Genomic DNA, 17,887 nt, shown 5'->3' with positions numbered 1-17,887 from the left:
AACATAGGATTATGTTCCAGAAGTTAGTAAAAGTATACTATTCTTTTTTGTTACTAAGAGAAATATGTTTATTAAAGCAATCAATAATTAATTAACAATCACAATTAAAAGTACTGTATTATGCATTAATATGAATTTTAGCTAAATGAGGACATTTTCTTTTTACAAAGTATCGCCATCATCTCAGCTTTTTTGTTGAACTTGATCAGAAATATCAGCAACATTTTCATATTTTTATATAACAAAATAAAAATGATAATATAAACGATGACAAAATATAAATGAAAATATGTTATTAATCAAAAATTTGTTTTAGTGAATCATGTTTGTTTAGTCAAGTATGAGCGATTTTCTCCCAGAATTTTGTGTTCAAATACCAAATTGTTTGAGTACCAAGATACTGTTGTATTTTGTTTGTTGTTTTTACAAATAATTTCTTAATTATAGTTAAAAAAAAGTTTAATAACTCTTACCTAAACATATTTAAATAAATTTTACTAAATACAAAAATTAATCTATAAAAACAGAACACAGTGACAGTCTAAAAGGCTAAAGTATGAAAGTAATGAAAATAAAACCAGGTTGATAGGAAAGCTAGGACAAGGAAAAAATCTGCACTATCAGTTTTCATTAAAGTGAGCTTGATGAAAGGCACAAAAAAAAAAAATTGAAAAGTTCAATATAGTAGAGCATCGTTTATCTGAAAGTTGGTTATCCAAAAGCATTCCAGTTGTCAAATTTAAATTTTCGCTAGTGCTGTGGCACTACAATCTTTGGCTATATCTTGGGCTACTCCAATATTTTTTTTGTTGGTGTGTGTGTTTTAGCTGGCAGCACTGGCACTTTTGTGTGGTGTTTTTCTGAGGACTGTGTCGTGCTGAATTGAACGTTTTTGATACTAGATCAACTTATAAAGTATATTTTTTTGGTTTTTATATTTTTCAATATACAGTGGTACCTCGTATAATGTACGCCTCGAATAACAGACGCTGCGAATAACGGACTTTCTGTTTGACCGTTACGTGACTCGAGCAACGGACTTGCTGCGAACAACGGACTTTCCGTTTGGCAATTACGTGAGACAAACAATGGACTTTTTTCGACCAAGTGCGAATGATGTTTCCACTCTTTTGCCGTTGCCAATGACAATCTGCTATTTTTAGGATATATTAGTATTATTAGAATGTATTATTAATATATCTGAAGTAGAAATGTAATGTAATATATGTTGATGATTTAAATGAACATTAAATGTAATGTAATATATGTTGACAATTCAAATAAACGAAATGTAATTGTGTAGATGCCGAGGTGGCGGGACGAAAAGAGGTTGTAAAAAACAAACGGAGCGAGAGTAGCTCGTAGAAGTGTTTAGTGATCTTAATTAATAAAGAATTATTCGTATCATATAATCTGGCAAGTTAAGTCATTTATAATGCATCATGGCTTCTAAAAAAACAGAAAGGTGATTTCAATTGAAACAAAGCAAGAAATCATCAGGAGTGAAAGTTGACAAAAACTTTCTTGTCGAATGGGGAGAGGTTCAGGAGTTTACCAACACTCATTATCCAAACAGAGCTGAGGCCAACAGGATCAATGATCTCTACGATGACACCTTTGTCCGTCATTTCCGACAGGTGTTAAAGAAGAAAGAGAAACAGACCACCTTGGTCATGTTTTTCAAGAAGCCAGCGGGCAAAAAACAAAGGATGGAACAAGAGAAGTTGACCCTGCAAGTTCCGGTAGCCTCTCCTGAATCTGACTCCGATTAAAAAACAATAAAAAAAGACCCGCTGCAATGTGTAAAAAGTCTGTATCTGTATGAATGTGTAAAGAAAGTGTTCTTCCACCTCCTTCTCGCAACATCTGACTACCCGGCATAATTGGTGTCTGCTCCATTTTCATTTTTTATGGTACAGTATGGTTATTTTATGCTGTGGAACGAATTATATGTTTTGACATGTATTTCTATGGGAAAACGCGTTTCGTATAACAGACGTTTCACTTAACGGACGTGCACCTGGAATGGATTAAGTACGTTGTACGAGGCACCACTGTATTTATTTTGTTTGTACAAAATTAAAAGAAATAATTTTTAATGATACAATAGCCACGATTATTATTTTTAAAAGTTTTCGTTAGGCTTAATATTGACAAAAATTCAACGCAAAGCAACATGCAATAGAGAAAAATTTCAACATGGAATAGGTTAATATATTTTTTGTACATAATTGATTATCTGAAAAATAAGTTATCCAAACAACCCCAGTCCCCAATTGATTTGGATAAACTACGCTCTACTGTATTCTAAAATCCATGGGCAAATTGAGACAACACACATGCTTACTTGAAGAATAAAATATCAAATAACAGTGTTTGTACTTAAAAATTGTGAAATTTTGTACAGAGATTTTCCAAATTCTCAAACAGTTTTAGAATAAAACCAGAAATCATGTTGTACAGGGGATATCTCCAATTTTCAAACCATGTTAGAGTGAAACATGTTGTAAAAGTGTCATATTGTAAGAGGGATAAAATGTATATATATTTAAATTTAATATGATATATTTAAATTTAAAATTCAAATACTTACACATTTTCCACTAACTTTAATGCTTGTACCTAGTTTCAAATATAATAAAAACCAATAAGAATTGTAAAATAATTATAATTTATATTATCATAATTATATATATAATTACTTTCATCATCAGATTTTCCTAAATCTTTTAGAAGATCCAATTCTGCTAATAATTTAATATAATTAGATGTTTTCATAAATGTTGGAAAATAAGGTTCTTCTTGCATGATATAATAAACCTAAGAATAAAAATTATAATGTAACAATGTTAATAAAATAAGCCAATAAGTTGCAAGTGTTTGTAATGCCATATTGTATTAAAACTAACAGATAGGATATCAAGTAGGTGCAGGAATGGTACTCTAAAATAAATAATATTAAGAATTTCTTTGGACTCCTCAAAAAGAGGTCTTGCACCCCTTTTTTGGGAAGTTTGAATAATCATTGATATAAAGCCATTTAAATGCTTTATGGCTACTGTAAATATGAATTAAAAATTTTATGACATGTTTAATTTATAAGTTAACAAAACAGAGTCAAAAATTCTGAATCATCATCCCATTCAACTATAGAAAATTCATATAACAACATCGCAAAGCCTGAGTAGTATACAATAAATCACCAAACAATTGCCTAAATACCAGGCAATAATATGGCTAATTAAACGATTGGTATAAAGTTATTATAATTATTAATTTACTTAAGAGATGGCACCTAATGTCTACCTCTAATGTCAAATTTCTTTATACCAACCATTTAATTAGCCATATTATAGCCCGATATTTAGGCGATCGTTTGGTGATTTATTGTATAGAAAATTCTATATATTTAAATAATTTCTCTCAAATTATATCTTTTTACTTTCACTCCAATCATCAATTCAGAACAAAATTTGAAAGTTAAAATAAAAGAATAAAGAATATTTACCTTGGCTTGAGCTTCATCAAACCACATCTCATTTGGTTTTTCAGTTCGTATCCTAGAGAGAAGTTTCTTCAGTAAACCATCATCTAATTTAATCTTTAATGAAGCCTAAAATAAATGAAACTTTACAAGTAAATGAAAGTTTTATTTCAATTAATAATATTCTGCTTCATTATTTTAAAGACTTCATACAAACTATTTCAACAGTGAAAATTATTTAATACAAACACAGCGACAATATTCTGTTTATACAAAATATACTTTTTTGTGCATTTATGTTTTTTTTTTTTTTTTTTTAATAAACTGATATGTCAAGGATATTTTAGTGTTGAAAGTTTCTGGATTCTTCCTTTTATTTTTAATCCTATTTTTCTCTAAGTATTTTCAGAAACAGATAAGAGAAACAATTTTTCAACACAGTAATTATTTAAAACTATTAGTTTTATTATTCACATTTTTTACTATTATTTATTTCTACTTTTGTTTTTTGCTAAATCTGTTCGATGCTCGTGCAAAAATATTTTTAATGTGAAATGATGAATCATAATAAAAATTAAATGCCCTTGAAAATAATACCAAATCATTTCAACATTATTTAAAGTATTTTTCCTATTCATTACTTATCAAATGATACTTAAATAATAAAAAAGAATTATTTTCTAACATATTCTTTTACTTTTTGTGAGACCATTAAAACTCACAAAACTTTCCTATCTGAAATGCCCATTATGATATAATCAACCATATAATTACTAATGAATATCTAAAATCACATTTATTTTATTATTAATGTTTAACTTATGGCCAATTTTGGCAGTTTCTTTTAAATATAATTTAAACTAGGGACAAATATATACATGGTGCCTGATCTTAATAAAAATATTTTTATTTTAATGAATTATAAATACAGTACTTGATTAAGCCTACCATCATTAATTTAAATCTATACACAGTGTACTCCAGTGAAAAAGTGACTGGTTTTATCTCCAAACTGTCTGCAGTATCAGTCAACATATGTTATTTAGTAGGTTAAACATTGGCAAATTTGTGGTAAAAAGTAATTATTCTTTAATTATTGGATATATATTTTGTAAATGGAAATATTAACTATAATATTAAAGGGACCACACTTTGAAGATAACAGCATTACTTTTTGTCATGAATACATTTATATCTTAGTTTTCTAGGGGTATATTTCCTATGCTGAATGCAGGTGGTTATTTGTGATATCATAGGTAAGTTGTGATAATACATTGCTAATTTTGTGAGAGGATACTTTAGCCTATATATTCTTAAGTGAATTAATTTTTATTATAGTACATATATTTTCTCTTACACTTTTTATCTGAGAACATACATATATGTGCATACACAAAATAACTTCAATCTTCATCTGAATCACTAGCACATCCATATCTCTCTCTCACACACACACACTTCCCTTCTTCACATAATGCCTGGCATTTCTTGTGGTACCAAATCAAACAAACTACATTATACACATTATGCTCTACTTTTATTTTTAACTACTTCATTAAAATTGTGACACTCTTTAGATGCCTTGTATATTGAACATTTTCCATCCTTGTGGCTTTAAAAAGTTTATCTTTATCATATTGATAATATTTTTATGGCATATTGAGTAATAATTTCATGACATATTGGTTACTTTGTGATATTTCCTTTTGGACCTAAAAAGTATGATGGTTATTCAGGATATTTTCAACTAACATTATCTATAAGTTACGTATATTACTATTTTACTTTTTCTAACTGACATTAGTTAATTATTGAACAGTCCTTGTGTTTGATGTGTCTTGATTTTCACAACAAAAACTAAGAATGTTGACCAAATAGCTAAGGAAATTTAAATGCACAATACAGTAAAAAAAATAATAACTATGTATTTAAATATATCTCCAGTTCTTAATTTATTGAAATATCAAAGAATAATTCACTTACATTAACAAACAAAATATTGATGATAAGATAAAACTAGTCTTTTTCAACGCTTCTACAAATTTTGAATTTTCTTCTTCTTACATTAGAAATCTTTCTGCTAACAGTTATAAAGTGGCAGTTTACTTGAACAAACAGAATTTTCAAATTTAATATATTTGACGTCATCTGCAAGCAAAATTTCAAATCTCATCTTACATTACTTATTTGATGAAGATGAATTTAAAAACTATCACAAAATTACCAAATGTTTACCCTAATGCATTTTAGCTATTCACCATCAAAACTTTGAAGGCATATTAGCATGTCTGGTTCATGAATTCTGACAGTATCTTTTGTGCTTTTGTAAAAACCTATAATGGAACAATGTATTAACTGTGTAAATTTTGTTTTAAATTAGACAAAACTCCTACTGAAATGTTTGAAATGATTCAAACTGAAGGCAGTGAAGCCATGAGTCACAAGAATGTTTTCAAGTGGCATGAAAGATTGTATGTTGGAAAGGAGCACTGGAGACAATTCATAGTCAGGCATCTCAGAAACAAGTGGAAATAAAAAAAAACCTTGCAAAAAGTAGCTGAAATTAATCAAACTAATTGCTATATTGTTTGTGGGACAAAATTTCATGTACATGATCTAAATACTGCAAGCAAGGCTCAATGGTCATTGTTGCATGATAACACTCCAGCTCACAGTGTCAAGGTTGTATGTAATGTTTTGGCCAAAAAAGCATAATGGTGCTTGAGCATCCATCTGTTCTCCTGATTTAGCTCCCACTGACTTTTGGTTATTTCTAAAATTAAAGTTGGCTGTAAAAAAGCACATCTTAGTTCAATTCAGGACATCCAAAAGGTTGTAACAAAATTTCTACAAATGATTCTGGCAGAGGACTTTAAGCACTGCTTCAAACAGTTTTACAATCATTTCCAGTGGTATATTGAGTTCAAGGAGACTATTTTGAATAATCAATAATAAAAACAAAACATAAATAACACCTTGTGTTTTATTGACATGTCACCTTTTCACTGGGACACACTGTGTATATAATTGAATATATTTGATTATTACTATGAAGTAAAACAGTTTTTGAAGTCCCAGAAGAAATCCACAGTTTAGTTTACACTGCATTCTGTTTAAGAGAAATACGAGTAACAATTACAGTAAACTATTTTCTAGTCCAGACTATATACATAAATGAACATAAAATAGCCTGATGCAATCTGAAAATCATATGGCATTAACTAAAACAGTTATTGGATGTTTATAGTTATATACATAAAGTACTAAACAATACCTGTATCTGTTAATATAAAAATCCTTATATACTTCACCAATGCAATTATTATTATTGATTTCTTAAGTTTCAAAAAAATTTAAGCAAATTTAGCTTATTTTTGTATTCAAAACTTGTAAAAAATTTTAAAAGTCTCATATTTTCAGATGATGGTACTAAAATTTTTATATTATACAGTTATTCTTAAGAATTTTTGTTTTAAAATGCCAAATCCAAATTAATAAGTGAAACATAATTTAAAATTCTGATGCATCTTATTCTCAACTGGTTGAAAAGTAAAAGATTCATGGAAATATACTGCTTATAAATGATAATATTAAACTATACATCTAGTAGATCAAAACTATATAATACTTGCTAACATCAACTATCAACCCCAAGGTTTAACATAAATCATTACAGGAGATCCCACAGAAGTTGACACTAACTATAACAATAACCTACTGTATTTAAATCTAATTCAAAACATTCTATATATATTATATATAAAAGAACAATTATGAATATAGGCCTAAAATGAAAATATTTGTAAATGTGTTAATAAATCATGATAATGTAAGAAAAGTATATTACAAATTTACAATACCATCTAAGCATTGCAGAGTTTTTTTTATTAAATGTTTTAAGCTACTGTTAATAAAAAAATTCTCTCAGCAAATGCATAGGTGTTGTAGTAAATTTGTAATTTATCTCTGCTGAGTACTTCCAGACTGAAAATTATATTGATGTTCAATGAAGAAGAAATATAATTCAAGTATGATATGAATATATTTATCATCATATATAGAACTAAACTTTTATATGTGGATGTGTATAGTACATATATATGAGGTGTGTGTAAAACGTAATGAGACTGATATTAATAAAAATTTTTTTATAGCAACTGAACTATAAATCAACATTATCCCGCTTTCATATTACATAACATCCTTGGGAAACTACACACTGATGGAGACAACTCTCACTTCAGTAGCAGTACTGGAAATCATCAACTGATAATGCATTCAGATGGTTTGTAACAATTTTGATGTTGTCTACAGCTCTGAAATGACAACCTTTCAGGTGCAACTTCAGCTTAAAGAAAAGAAAGAAGTCACACAGATTTAGATCAGGTGAGTTTTGGAGAATGTGTACTGGAACATCCTGTTTAGTCAAAAATTCAGTCATGGAGATGACAGTGTGATAGGGCACACTGTCATGATGCAGTAACCAAGAATCCACAATATCTGGTTGGATATGATGAACCCTTTTTCTGATTTGTGTTTGTAGAGTTTTCATTAAATTTGGTGCAAAATTTGATCACACAATACTGATGAAGTTTCACTTTTTACACTTTCATAATGCACCATTATAATATCTACCATACACACTTATACAACTTGTTGTCAACTCAGACTTGTTAACACTAATGTGTTGAAACTTGTAATGAAGAACAACAAATGCAAATGCACATTTCAGTTGGTATTGAGATGTGGCTATACAATGCTTCCCTCTTTCAAGTCACTCATTCACTTCCATTAGTTTTTAGATACCATTTCATACACACACATGCATAAATCAGACATATATAAATTAAAATTAAAATATAATATAAATCTCAAGGGAAGTTTTATAAAATTGTATTCTGTTAGAATATATTCTGATAATTAAAATTATGATTAAAGTATAGCTAAACATTTATTCCAAAAGCTGTAATTATATTTAATTATTTTATTCTTTAATAAAATCAAACAAATTTCATTGTTTACTTTTTCTGATAAATAAAAATCATAAATCTGAAGAGCTGCTCTTCGTATCACTTCTAAATCAGGTGGCGTAGCTGATGCTTCAGATCCTTTTCTTAATTCTGCATCAGACAAAACTTGTTCTGCAGAAGCTCTAAATCCCTTTTAAAAATAAAGATAAGTGAAATTTAATTTGCTAACTCTAAAAACAAGTTTATCATTAAATAATATTTTTAAAAATATTACCTCTACAGCATTATAAAATGCAACATATCCACTTGCTCCTATATTTGTCATAAATTCTATTGATAAAGAACAATCATTAAGTAATTAATTCTTAAAGTTACACAATCATTAAAAAAATACTTTAACATATCCTAATATACAGTAAATATATATCTGTATCTGTGTCACATAGAATAATAATAATATTCTATGTATTTTTATACCCATAAGCCACAGAAAATTCCTAGAACAAAAATAAAATCTTTACATAATCCACCCACCATATATCCTGCACTATGATAACCATTACTCTATAGACATGAATTTGTAAAGTAAAATCAGCATATAACCTGCCTATTACCATAACCTGTACCCTTTTCAAACTGTCTTTTAAACACAGATAACCTTCAGGTTATACATATGAAAATGTGGCAGTTAAATTTTTAAGGTATTTTTATTTTATTTTTATTAAAAGTAAAAATGAAATAATCACTAAAAAAACAAATCACACACACACACACACAGATATATAAGCTTTACAAATTTTTAGAATTCAAATATATTTTTATATAAAATAAAATTTTGGGATATTTCTACTCAATTTGTCATTAAAAATGAAATAGGATTATACTAAAATTATAATACAATATAGTTTTATTCATAACATTTGACTTTGTATTCCCTTTAAAGAAGAAAGACAATCAACCCTACAAAAAATTTTAGTGGATATAATCAAAAATAAAGAATTGAAATCAGATATAATTTGAGAATATAAATATACTTTTCAGGTAAAAACAAATCTTTGGTTATTAATTACCAAAAGAAAGAGGAAATCTGAGAACTTAGTAAAACAAAGTCCATCATGTGTCAGAAATATTCAACCACTGGTCAGAAATTGGTGCATACTGACTTGAAATATATAAACTACTGACGAGAGGCAAACAGTACTAACCAGAGTATTTAAAGAAAAGCAAATTAAAAATGCAGCAAATTGCACAAATATGACATGAGATAAACCAGTAAATGAGGAGATTCACAAACTGGTCATTGAGAATCGAGGCACTCAAAGTACAAAACTGTATTAGATCCTTTGAGAAGTACTGTATACTCAATTATACAACTTTATGTAACAAGTCAAGTGACACTGGATAAAATAAATGGCTGTTTGTATCTGCTAATACCTTGACAGGGACATTGCTAAGATGCTATGTCCTCAAATACAGAATCTGTCACAGAAAAAATTGAACAAATAACAAAAATTTCACAAACATTTTGAAACATATACTGCATTGCTAAGCAGCAATGCAGTACAGTCGACCCCCCTATAACATGATAGATACGTTCCGGTTTTTATGAATCCATTTTCTACGAGTCCAGCTACGACTATGCTATAAACAAAAAATTGTAGGATTACTTACTGAGTGTGCACCGTTCAACTACACCATTGCTTAAGCTTGTTTTCGTTGTGGAGCTTATCATTGTATGGCGCTTATGTGCTTCCTGATAAATTATTTTTTTGCAAAAAATTCGCTGAACTTTGGAGACATCGTTAATATAAATACAATTTTTATAAACGTTAAATAATAAATGGTTTTTAGTAGGTCCGCTGCTCATTTAAACTCAACGGTTTGTGCAATATCCGCTATTGGTCTAGATTTGACCAATCCTGTTGCGACACGAGTCGGCGATGACGTTTTACCGAATTATAGGAGTTTTTTAGCGTGTTTGTATGAATACTGTCGCAATTTTTTCACCGTGATACAGGAATCCAAACTATAGGAACCTATGTTATGGGGGGGTCGACTGTATATGTTTCAAAATGTGATTCTGCTTGTATTACATCAAGCAAAAACTGTACCTAACAATGCTAAATAAGTATAGTCAAAAAAGTGGACAGAATCACATGTCTAAACCTACTAAAGTTTAGACATGTGATTTAGTTGGAAGAACCAGTACTTATAAATATAAAATAAGAGCAAGGTTAGGAATTGAACCGATGTTAAATTTATATATTTATATATACAGTCAACCCCCCTATAACGTGGGTTCCTATAACAGAAATTCCTATAATGTAGCGAAAAAATTGCGGCAGTATTCGTATAAAGGGACTCGTAAAACGTCGTCGCCGACTCGTGTCGTGACAAGATTGGTTGAATCTGGACCAATAGTGGATGAGCAGCCGAACTACTTTCCGCCATCCAGAGCCATGCTACGGAAAGTTTAGGCGGGTAAATTGAGTTTGCTATCGTCTATACAGTATTATATATAAATTAGATACTGTATATATAATTATATATTAACTTAATTTATTGTAACTTTATTATAATTATACATATACTTTCCGCTGTCCAGTGCCACACTACGGAGAGTTTAGGTGAGTAAGTTGAGTTTACTATAGTCTGTACAGTATGTAAATTAGGTACCGTAAGTCTAATACAGCACTAATTTTATACATTTCTTGTGAAAAAACATTTCTTATTCAACGGCCATAAAAATTATTTATATTAATGATGTCTCCAAAGTTCAACAAAGTTTTCGCAGAAAAATAACTTATCCGAAATTGCGGCCGCCGTTTGGTGCGCTGCTCCGCAACGAAAACAAATGTAAGCAACGGCGTAGTCGAACGGTGCACACTCGGTAAGTAATCCTACAATTTTTTGTTTATAGCATAGTTTATACGAATTATTCCCAAAAAATTATACGTGTTTTGGAAATGTTGAGTCAAATTAGTCTAGAATCAGTTAATTTTATAGAAGAAAACCTTTCAAACAGCCTTAGTCCGTAAACTTCACACGTGTCGGGCTGTGATTGGCTCATGTATTTAAGGATTCCTACAACGTAAAATTCTTATAAAGTGGAACGTATCTAAGCGTTATAGGGGGTCTACTGTATAGATAATTAATACTGGTTCAATTCCTAACCTTGCTCTTATTTCATAATTCCTTAATTTATCCATTCCTAAAACTATATCTGTATTCCAAACTTAAATCTGATTTTCACTTCTTTATTTTGATTATATCCCATAAAGTTTGCATGATTGAATTTTATTGTCCTTGACTTTGTATATACAGACAAACAAAGGGAGAACCTATCAAATCTATTGCCAGCAATTTTGCAAACTGAGTCATTAGTGTTCATAAAATACAAATGATATATCTTTTGCAAAGTTTTTTATGTTGTCGATCTTATATTGTAGAAGAATCATAACTATAAAGATTTTATTGATAAAATTAATAGATATTAAAATGAATAATGTACAATCTAGATGAAATATCCAATTAAAAGACTAATTCTTTTTTCCTTGCAATGTCATGGAATGCTAAAGTTTAGGATCATGTGCCAACTGTTTTGCCTCTTGGTAACTGGTGCTTGTTTATCACAGGATGCTGAGAATGTTATCTATTCAAATTTTGCATGGTCTTCTTCTGACTTTTAATATATTATGACTTTCTATGAAGACAATATATGGTAACTTGTCAATTGTCATTCTTGATAAAGTGCCCAAATCATCTCATCTATTGTCTTATACATATGAAGTAAGAGCAAGGTTAGGAACTGAACCAATGTTAAATTTATATATATATAGATAATTAATATTGATTCAATTCCTAATCTTGCTCTTATTTCATAATTCCTTAATTTATCCATCTCTAAGTGAGACTCCAAGAATTCTTCTTAGACATTTCATTTTATTGTTATTGTGAGAATCAGGATTTGGGTCATTTTTAAAGAAATTAGGAAAAGAGAGAATGATTTAAATTCAATTAGAAATTAATATTTTATAACTTCAACAAATCTTCAAATCAACGGATGTCAAAACTTTCGATTTTGATAGGAAGTTCATTTCTTTTCTCCGATGACTAGTAAATTGAATCAGAAACAGCCGCACACAAGACTTGGACAGCTGTAGGCCATCAACTCGTATAAAAGGGACATTTTCCTACCATTCCAGGTAGTCCATCGAAGAAGTTACCATACAGACTTTATACAGTTCATTGAAAGAAGTATTTGGCACATAAACTACGATGAAGGCTGTTCCAAGTTAAGAGGACCGCCATATAGAAGTTGATCATATTATAATAGTGCACCCATAGATGTTACAATTCCTATATGTCTCCCCAATCCTGGATGAGAAGACAGTGTTCATATACAAGATACTTACAGAACTGTGAAGGTATTATAATCTATTTACATTGATGTGAACTCTCTCTCACACATATAGATTTAAGTTAGATGGTTGAATTTTCTCTCTCTCAAGATAGGTTCAAAATCTATTATTTGTAATCCCTTTAATTGTAATATTGTTTTTATTTGATTCCATTAAATATTTTGTTTTGTTACTTTAAATATGGTCTCTTCAATGACTCCACTCCACATACTTACGTCCCTCCCACTCGAAATTCCTCATTTACGCGTGTTAATCCGTGGATTAAATAGATTAACTGGTGTCAGGAAAACAACTTCTAGGGGATCTCGCAAACTCCTAGATTAAATTTAATCTTAGGAAGTCATCCATTGACGTTTGAGATCGGATCTCACAATCTGTGTAGAATAAGTGGTCAGACAGGTTTAATCCTTACCCCCTACTTATCTCACATTATTACTTTCTACAGCAGTGAGTTGACATAGTGCAGGTCTGACATTGATAACATAGTGTGAGTGAGATGTTCTTTACTATATTAATTTTAGTTTTTGGAATCTGCTTTGAGTCAGTAGAGAGGTTGAGGCGCACGTTTTAAACGTGTACGTGTGACGTTCGGCGCCGTTTTCCCGTAAGCCTAAAAGTTTGACGATGGTGTTTGGAATGTCGAGCGTGATTCCACCGAGTATCCAAACACCATTGTTAAACTTTTAGGCTTACGGGAAAGCGGCGCAGAACGTCACACGTACATGTTTACACGTTTAAAATGTGCGCCTCAACCTCTCTAGTAACAGTGAAAGCTGACCAAGTATTTTATTTGCCTGTAAGCATCTTAATTCAATTTCTCTGACCAACCTGCCATCTTCAGTGAAACAAGCTTCCAAGTATTTAAATTCTCTGTCCTGTTTCAATATGTAACCTTTCAGAGTTACATTTAATTGAGGGCGTTTACATTCATTGTTTCTGTATTCTTCTATATGTATATAAACATTGAAAAAATTGAAATCATGTCTACATGACTTCACAATGTTTATACACACATCAAAATCAGCAAACAACAGTTCATTTATTACTTATTTATGTTATTTGTTTATAGTAATTAATAATATGGAGCCAAAAACACATGAGGTAATATTTAGTTATTAGTTTGCCCTGTTAAGTAGTCAATGTAGCATAGGGAAAGCAAAAATTATAAACAATCTTGCCTCACTCCAGATGTTACTTCAAATGGTTTTGCTAATCCTACTCTGGTTTTAATTGTACAAATGTATTTGTAATGTAAACTTAAATATCTATATCAGGTGACCACTGGCATCATAACTCTCCAAAATTTCCCATTACCCAATTAAAATAAAATACCCATTAAAATAAACTATTATTATTATTTTGTATTAAATTAATATTCACAAATAAAATCTATAAGGTAATATTAACTAAAGCATTTGATTTTTTTCCATGTTTTAAAAATTTATTAGTATATATATTTTATAAAATATAGTATTAATACCATTTACCATTAATTTTTATATTGGTATTCACTAGTATTATAGATGAAATATTTCATCAGTTAAACTTTCATTAAGATTCTACATTTTGTTATTAAAAGCAAATTAATTGTTAACATAAAATAAAACATTTTATTAAATTTTAACATACCTGTAAAATAGTATAATGCAATACCATTGGTCATAACAACATGAAATGGTAAAGAAAACAATTTCACTCCAGGATCTGTCAACTGTTTCCAATCTATATCCTAAAAGCATTTTTTAAAAATTAATTATAACCACAAAAACAGACTTATTTTAAATATATATAATCTATTAATTTTGGAATATACTCAATTCATTGCATAAAATTTCTTTTTTTCATATATTAAAATAATCAAATTTAGAATTAAAAGTCTAATATTAATTTAATTACAATGGCAATCCAAGTATTGAATGATAAAGTAATTTTATTGTTCAATTTCTGTCAATACATATAATATCAAGCTTTTTGATATCACAAAATTTTATCTATTTTCATATATGTATAGTTTTACATTTACATATATGGTGTAAAACAGCATAGTAAGAAAAAAAATATTACTATTTCTAAAATGTTGCTTAAACTAATTTTTACTTATTTAACATCAAGTATTAAAATTTATAGTATTGTTATTTAAAATTTCTGCAAGATTCTACATGTTATATAGATTAATACTAATTTTTTTATTAATTCTTTCTCTACATAACAAATTATTATTATAACTTTTATACAGAATTTCAACAATGTAATTTTGATCTTATCTGAATTCATTAAATGATGATGTATTCACGTTTAGGATTGAATTTATTGATTGCAAGATAAAAATAAGTTTGACTATTAAACGAATTCTTTTAATGACTTATAAATTTATATTCTTAACTGAATTGAACTGGCAGATTTAATCTCATCATATGATTTAGAATTTATTGATATAAATTGAATATAATTATTTAGAACCATAATACAATTTCCATAATGTCAAAAGACAACACAATACAATACAATAACCATAATGTCAAAAGACAACACAATACAATAACCATAATGTCAAAAGACAACACAATACAATAACCATAATGTCAAAAGACTATCTGATAGTTCAAAGTGCAGATTCATATCAGTTAGTCACGATCTCCTATTTTTGAATATAGCTTTGTATGTGTGTAACAAAAATTAAAATATGATTACATTACAATGAGATCTTTAAGGATTTAATCTTTGTTGTAAAAAGAAATTTTACAACAAAGTTATTATTTTATTTTCTTTTATATAGTTTCTGTAAATAAAATTTTTAACTAATTAAAACAAATGCTTAAACTGAAATATCTCTTATTAATATACAAAATAGCTCCACCTCTATAAAGATTAATGAAGGCTAATTAATACTTTCCTGAATTTAATTCTAAACATGTAATCAAAATGAAATCTTTGGGATATATTTTTTACTTGTGCTATTATTAAACATTATAAATAATAAAAAATATTAATAAAAAAAATATGAATTTAAATAAATCTTACTGTTGGTAAACCTGTTGAATCTGTATCTACACTTCCTTCTTCTAATCTCTGCAATCTTGTATTTATAACTTTTTGAACATACCAAAGACTACTTAATTGTTGCTTTATTTCTGCATCTGTTTAATTATATTAAAATAAAAAATGATCTAAATCATACAGATTAAAATGAAAGTTTATAATAAGCTTATTAGGCTAAATAGTATAAATCTTATCTCACTATTAGAATAATAATTACACATTTAACATAATTTGACATGTAGCTTTTAAATTAATTCAACCTTATAATTTACTGATACTGGTACTTTTTATTTTATTGGTCTATCTTTTGTTCATTGATGTGCACGATACATTATTATTGATTTTTCATGAGGAAAATTCTTAACAATTTTTCTGACTAGGTAGCAACTTTTAAATTGCAGACCTACAAATTTTCACTGACACCCATAAGTCTGTCCGTCTATTCTTTGTTAATCTCAAGAATAAAGTCAGGGGTCATTCTTGAGATTAATGATGTCCCAGGTCAGAGGTCCCTATTAACTATACAGAGTGTATCAGAATAATGTTTTAAAAATTTGGGGGATTGTAAAGGATGAAATTTTGAACATTTTGATATAAGGTACCTATAGCCGGAAATGTAATATAAAGTTTCTACAGCACTTTGCACATTCTATGCGGTCAGTATGCTGAATGAAACATAGAGAACTTGCATATCAGCAAGTTCTCCAAATGTGTAGTTACCTTCCATGATGCCAGAACGTATCCATACTACATGAAGCATGATAAGCAGACAACCGTACACTAACTTACATTGACTAGCTGTGTGTTTACAGCACAGCACCAGTGGATGCAAGGGGTGACCTGAAGGACGACAAGCACTAAATACACAATGTTCTGTACACAGGCTCAGTTAGACCACTGTAGTTGTGTGTTTACAGTCTTCCATCCGCGGCAATAACATGGTGTCAATGGACGGAAGGGTAGCTACCAAAGTGAAGGGTGTTCAAGCACTTCCTACTGCTGTAGACACTTTAGTTCAAATTTCTGGCTATAGGTTCCTTATATCAAAACATTCAAAATTTCATCCTCTACAATCCTCCAAATTTTTAAAACGTCATTCTGATACATCCTTTATAGGACCTTCCAGTCTAGACTATAAGCCACATGATTTTTTAAAATAATGATTAAATATCGCAGCTTGGCATTGTAATGACATCAAAATAAATAATTGCTTACTATAAATATAGTTATTTATTAGATTTGTATAAGATTTTAATTTTAGATTGTAAAGAGAAAATTAAAACAAAAGTTTATGAACATTTTCATATGTATAATTAGATTAAATGATTTAACTATAGTTTTAAGGATGACCAATATAACGTTTATTTTTGAACTCTACTTAACTGTTATACATGCACTATATTATAAATTATATATGTAATTACAATATGCAGATGAAAAATAATAGTAATTAAAAATATTTTTTTTTACAACTAGAGATGTACAGTATAATGTGTTTCTAATATACTCTATCATCAACTTGATGTTATGTTTGACTAAGGAAGTTCTGACAAGGAAACACATTATTGTCAATATCTCTACACATTTGGTTACATAACTGTGATTTTGATTTCCATTTTTACTGCTATTATCAGTGATTATTTTAAAGTTTCATTTTTACATTTATACATGATTTTGTAATACAGTATAAAATAAAATCTATCATTGAAAAATTAAATATACTGGAATTTATTTTCATACCATCTTGTTCTCCTGTATCTCTTGATCTCTGAACTGCAATTTCATGTTTTACAATTTCTTTAACTGCTTGAAGTTCATCTGCATTATCTGTACAACGAAGAACAAGAAGAAATCCTTCACTTGTTATTAAAGAATCTTTGCACTGTAAATTAAAAATGACTAAATTAATTAAATCAAAAAAATTTTTAAGTTTTATTATGAACATTACAAGGGTAAAAATTGAAATAATACAT

At 28.8% G+C, this 17,887-nt stretch overlaps 1 protein-coding gene across 1 annotated transcript in view; it reads right to left on the bottom strand.

Moving 5' to 3' along the window:
* The window catches only part of LOC111627894 (sorting nexin-13-like), a 101,514-nt gene that overhangs the window by 32,824 nt on the left and 50,803 nt on the right, over window positions 1-17,887 (bottom strand). Inside the window, exons 15-24 of the mRNA XM_023371575.1 lie at window positions 17,655-17,796; window positions 15,897-16,012; window positions 14,505-14,604; window positions 8,729-8,784; window positions 8,507-8,644; window positions 5,522-5,632; window positions 5,468-5,491; window positions 3,509-3,613; window positions 2,703-2,820; window positions 2,594-2,622 (exon numbers count right to left, since the gene is read on the bottom strand). Of these exons, the coding sequence (XP_023227343.1) occupies window positions 2,594-2,622; window positions 2,703-2,820; window positions 3,509-3,613; window positions 5,468-5,491; window positions 5,522-5,632; window positions 8,507-8,644; window positions 8,729-8,784; window positions 14,505-14,604; window positions 15,897-16,012; window positions 17,655-17,796 (939 nt within the window). The remainder of the gene's footprint in view (window positions 1-2,593; window positions 2,623-2,702; window positions 2,821-3,508; window positions 3,614-5,467; window positions 5,492-5,521; window positions 5,633-8,506; window positions 8,645-8,728; window positions 8,785-14,504; window positions 14,605-15,896; window positions 16,013-17,654; window positions 17,797-17,887) is intronic.

This window comes from Centruroides sculpturatus, unplaced genomic scaffold (assembly GCF_000671375.1).
Source record: "Centruroides sculpturatus isolate CEXI.00-Female unplaced genomic scaffold, Cexi_2.0 scaffold449, whole genome shotgun sequence".
Classification (NCBI taxonomy): Eukaryota; Metazoa; Arthropoda; class Arachnida; order Scorpiones; family Buthidae; genus Centruroides; species Centruroides sculpturatus.
The sequence above is the reverse complement of the archived record's forward strand: the minus strand, read 5'-3'. Positions and strand labels throughout refer to the sequence as shown.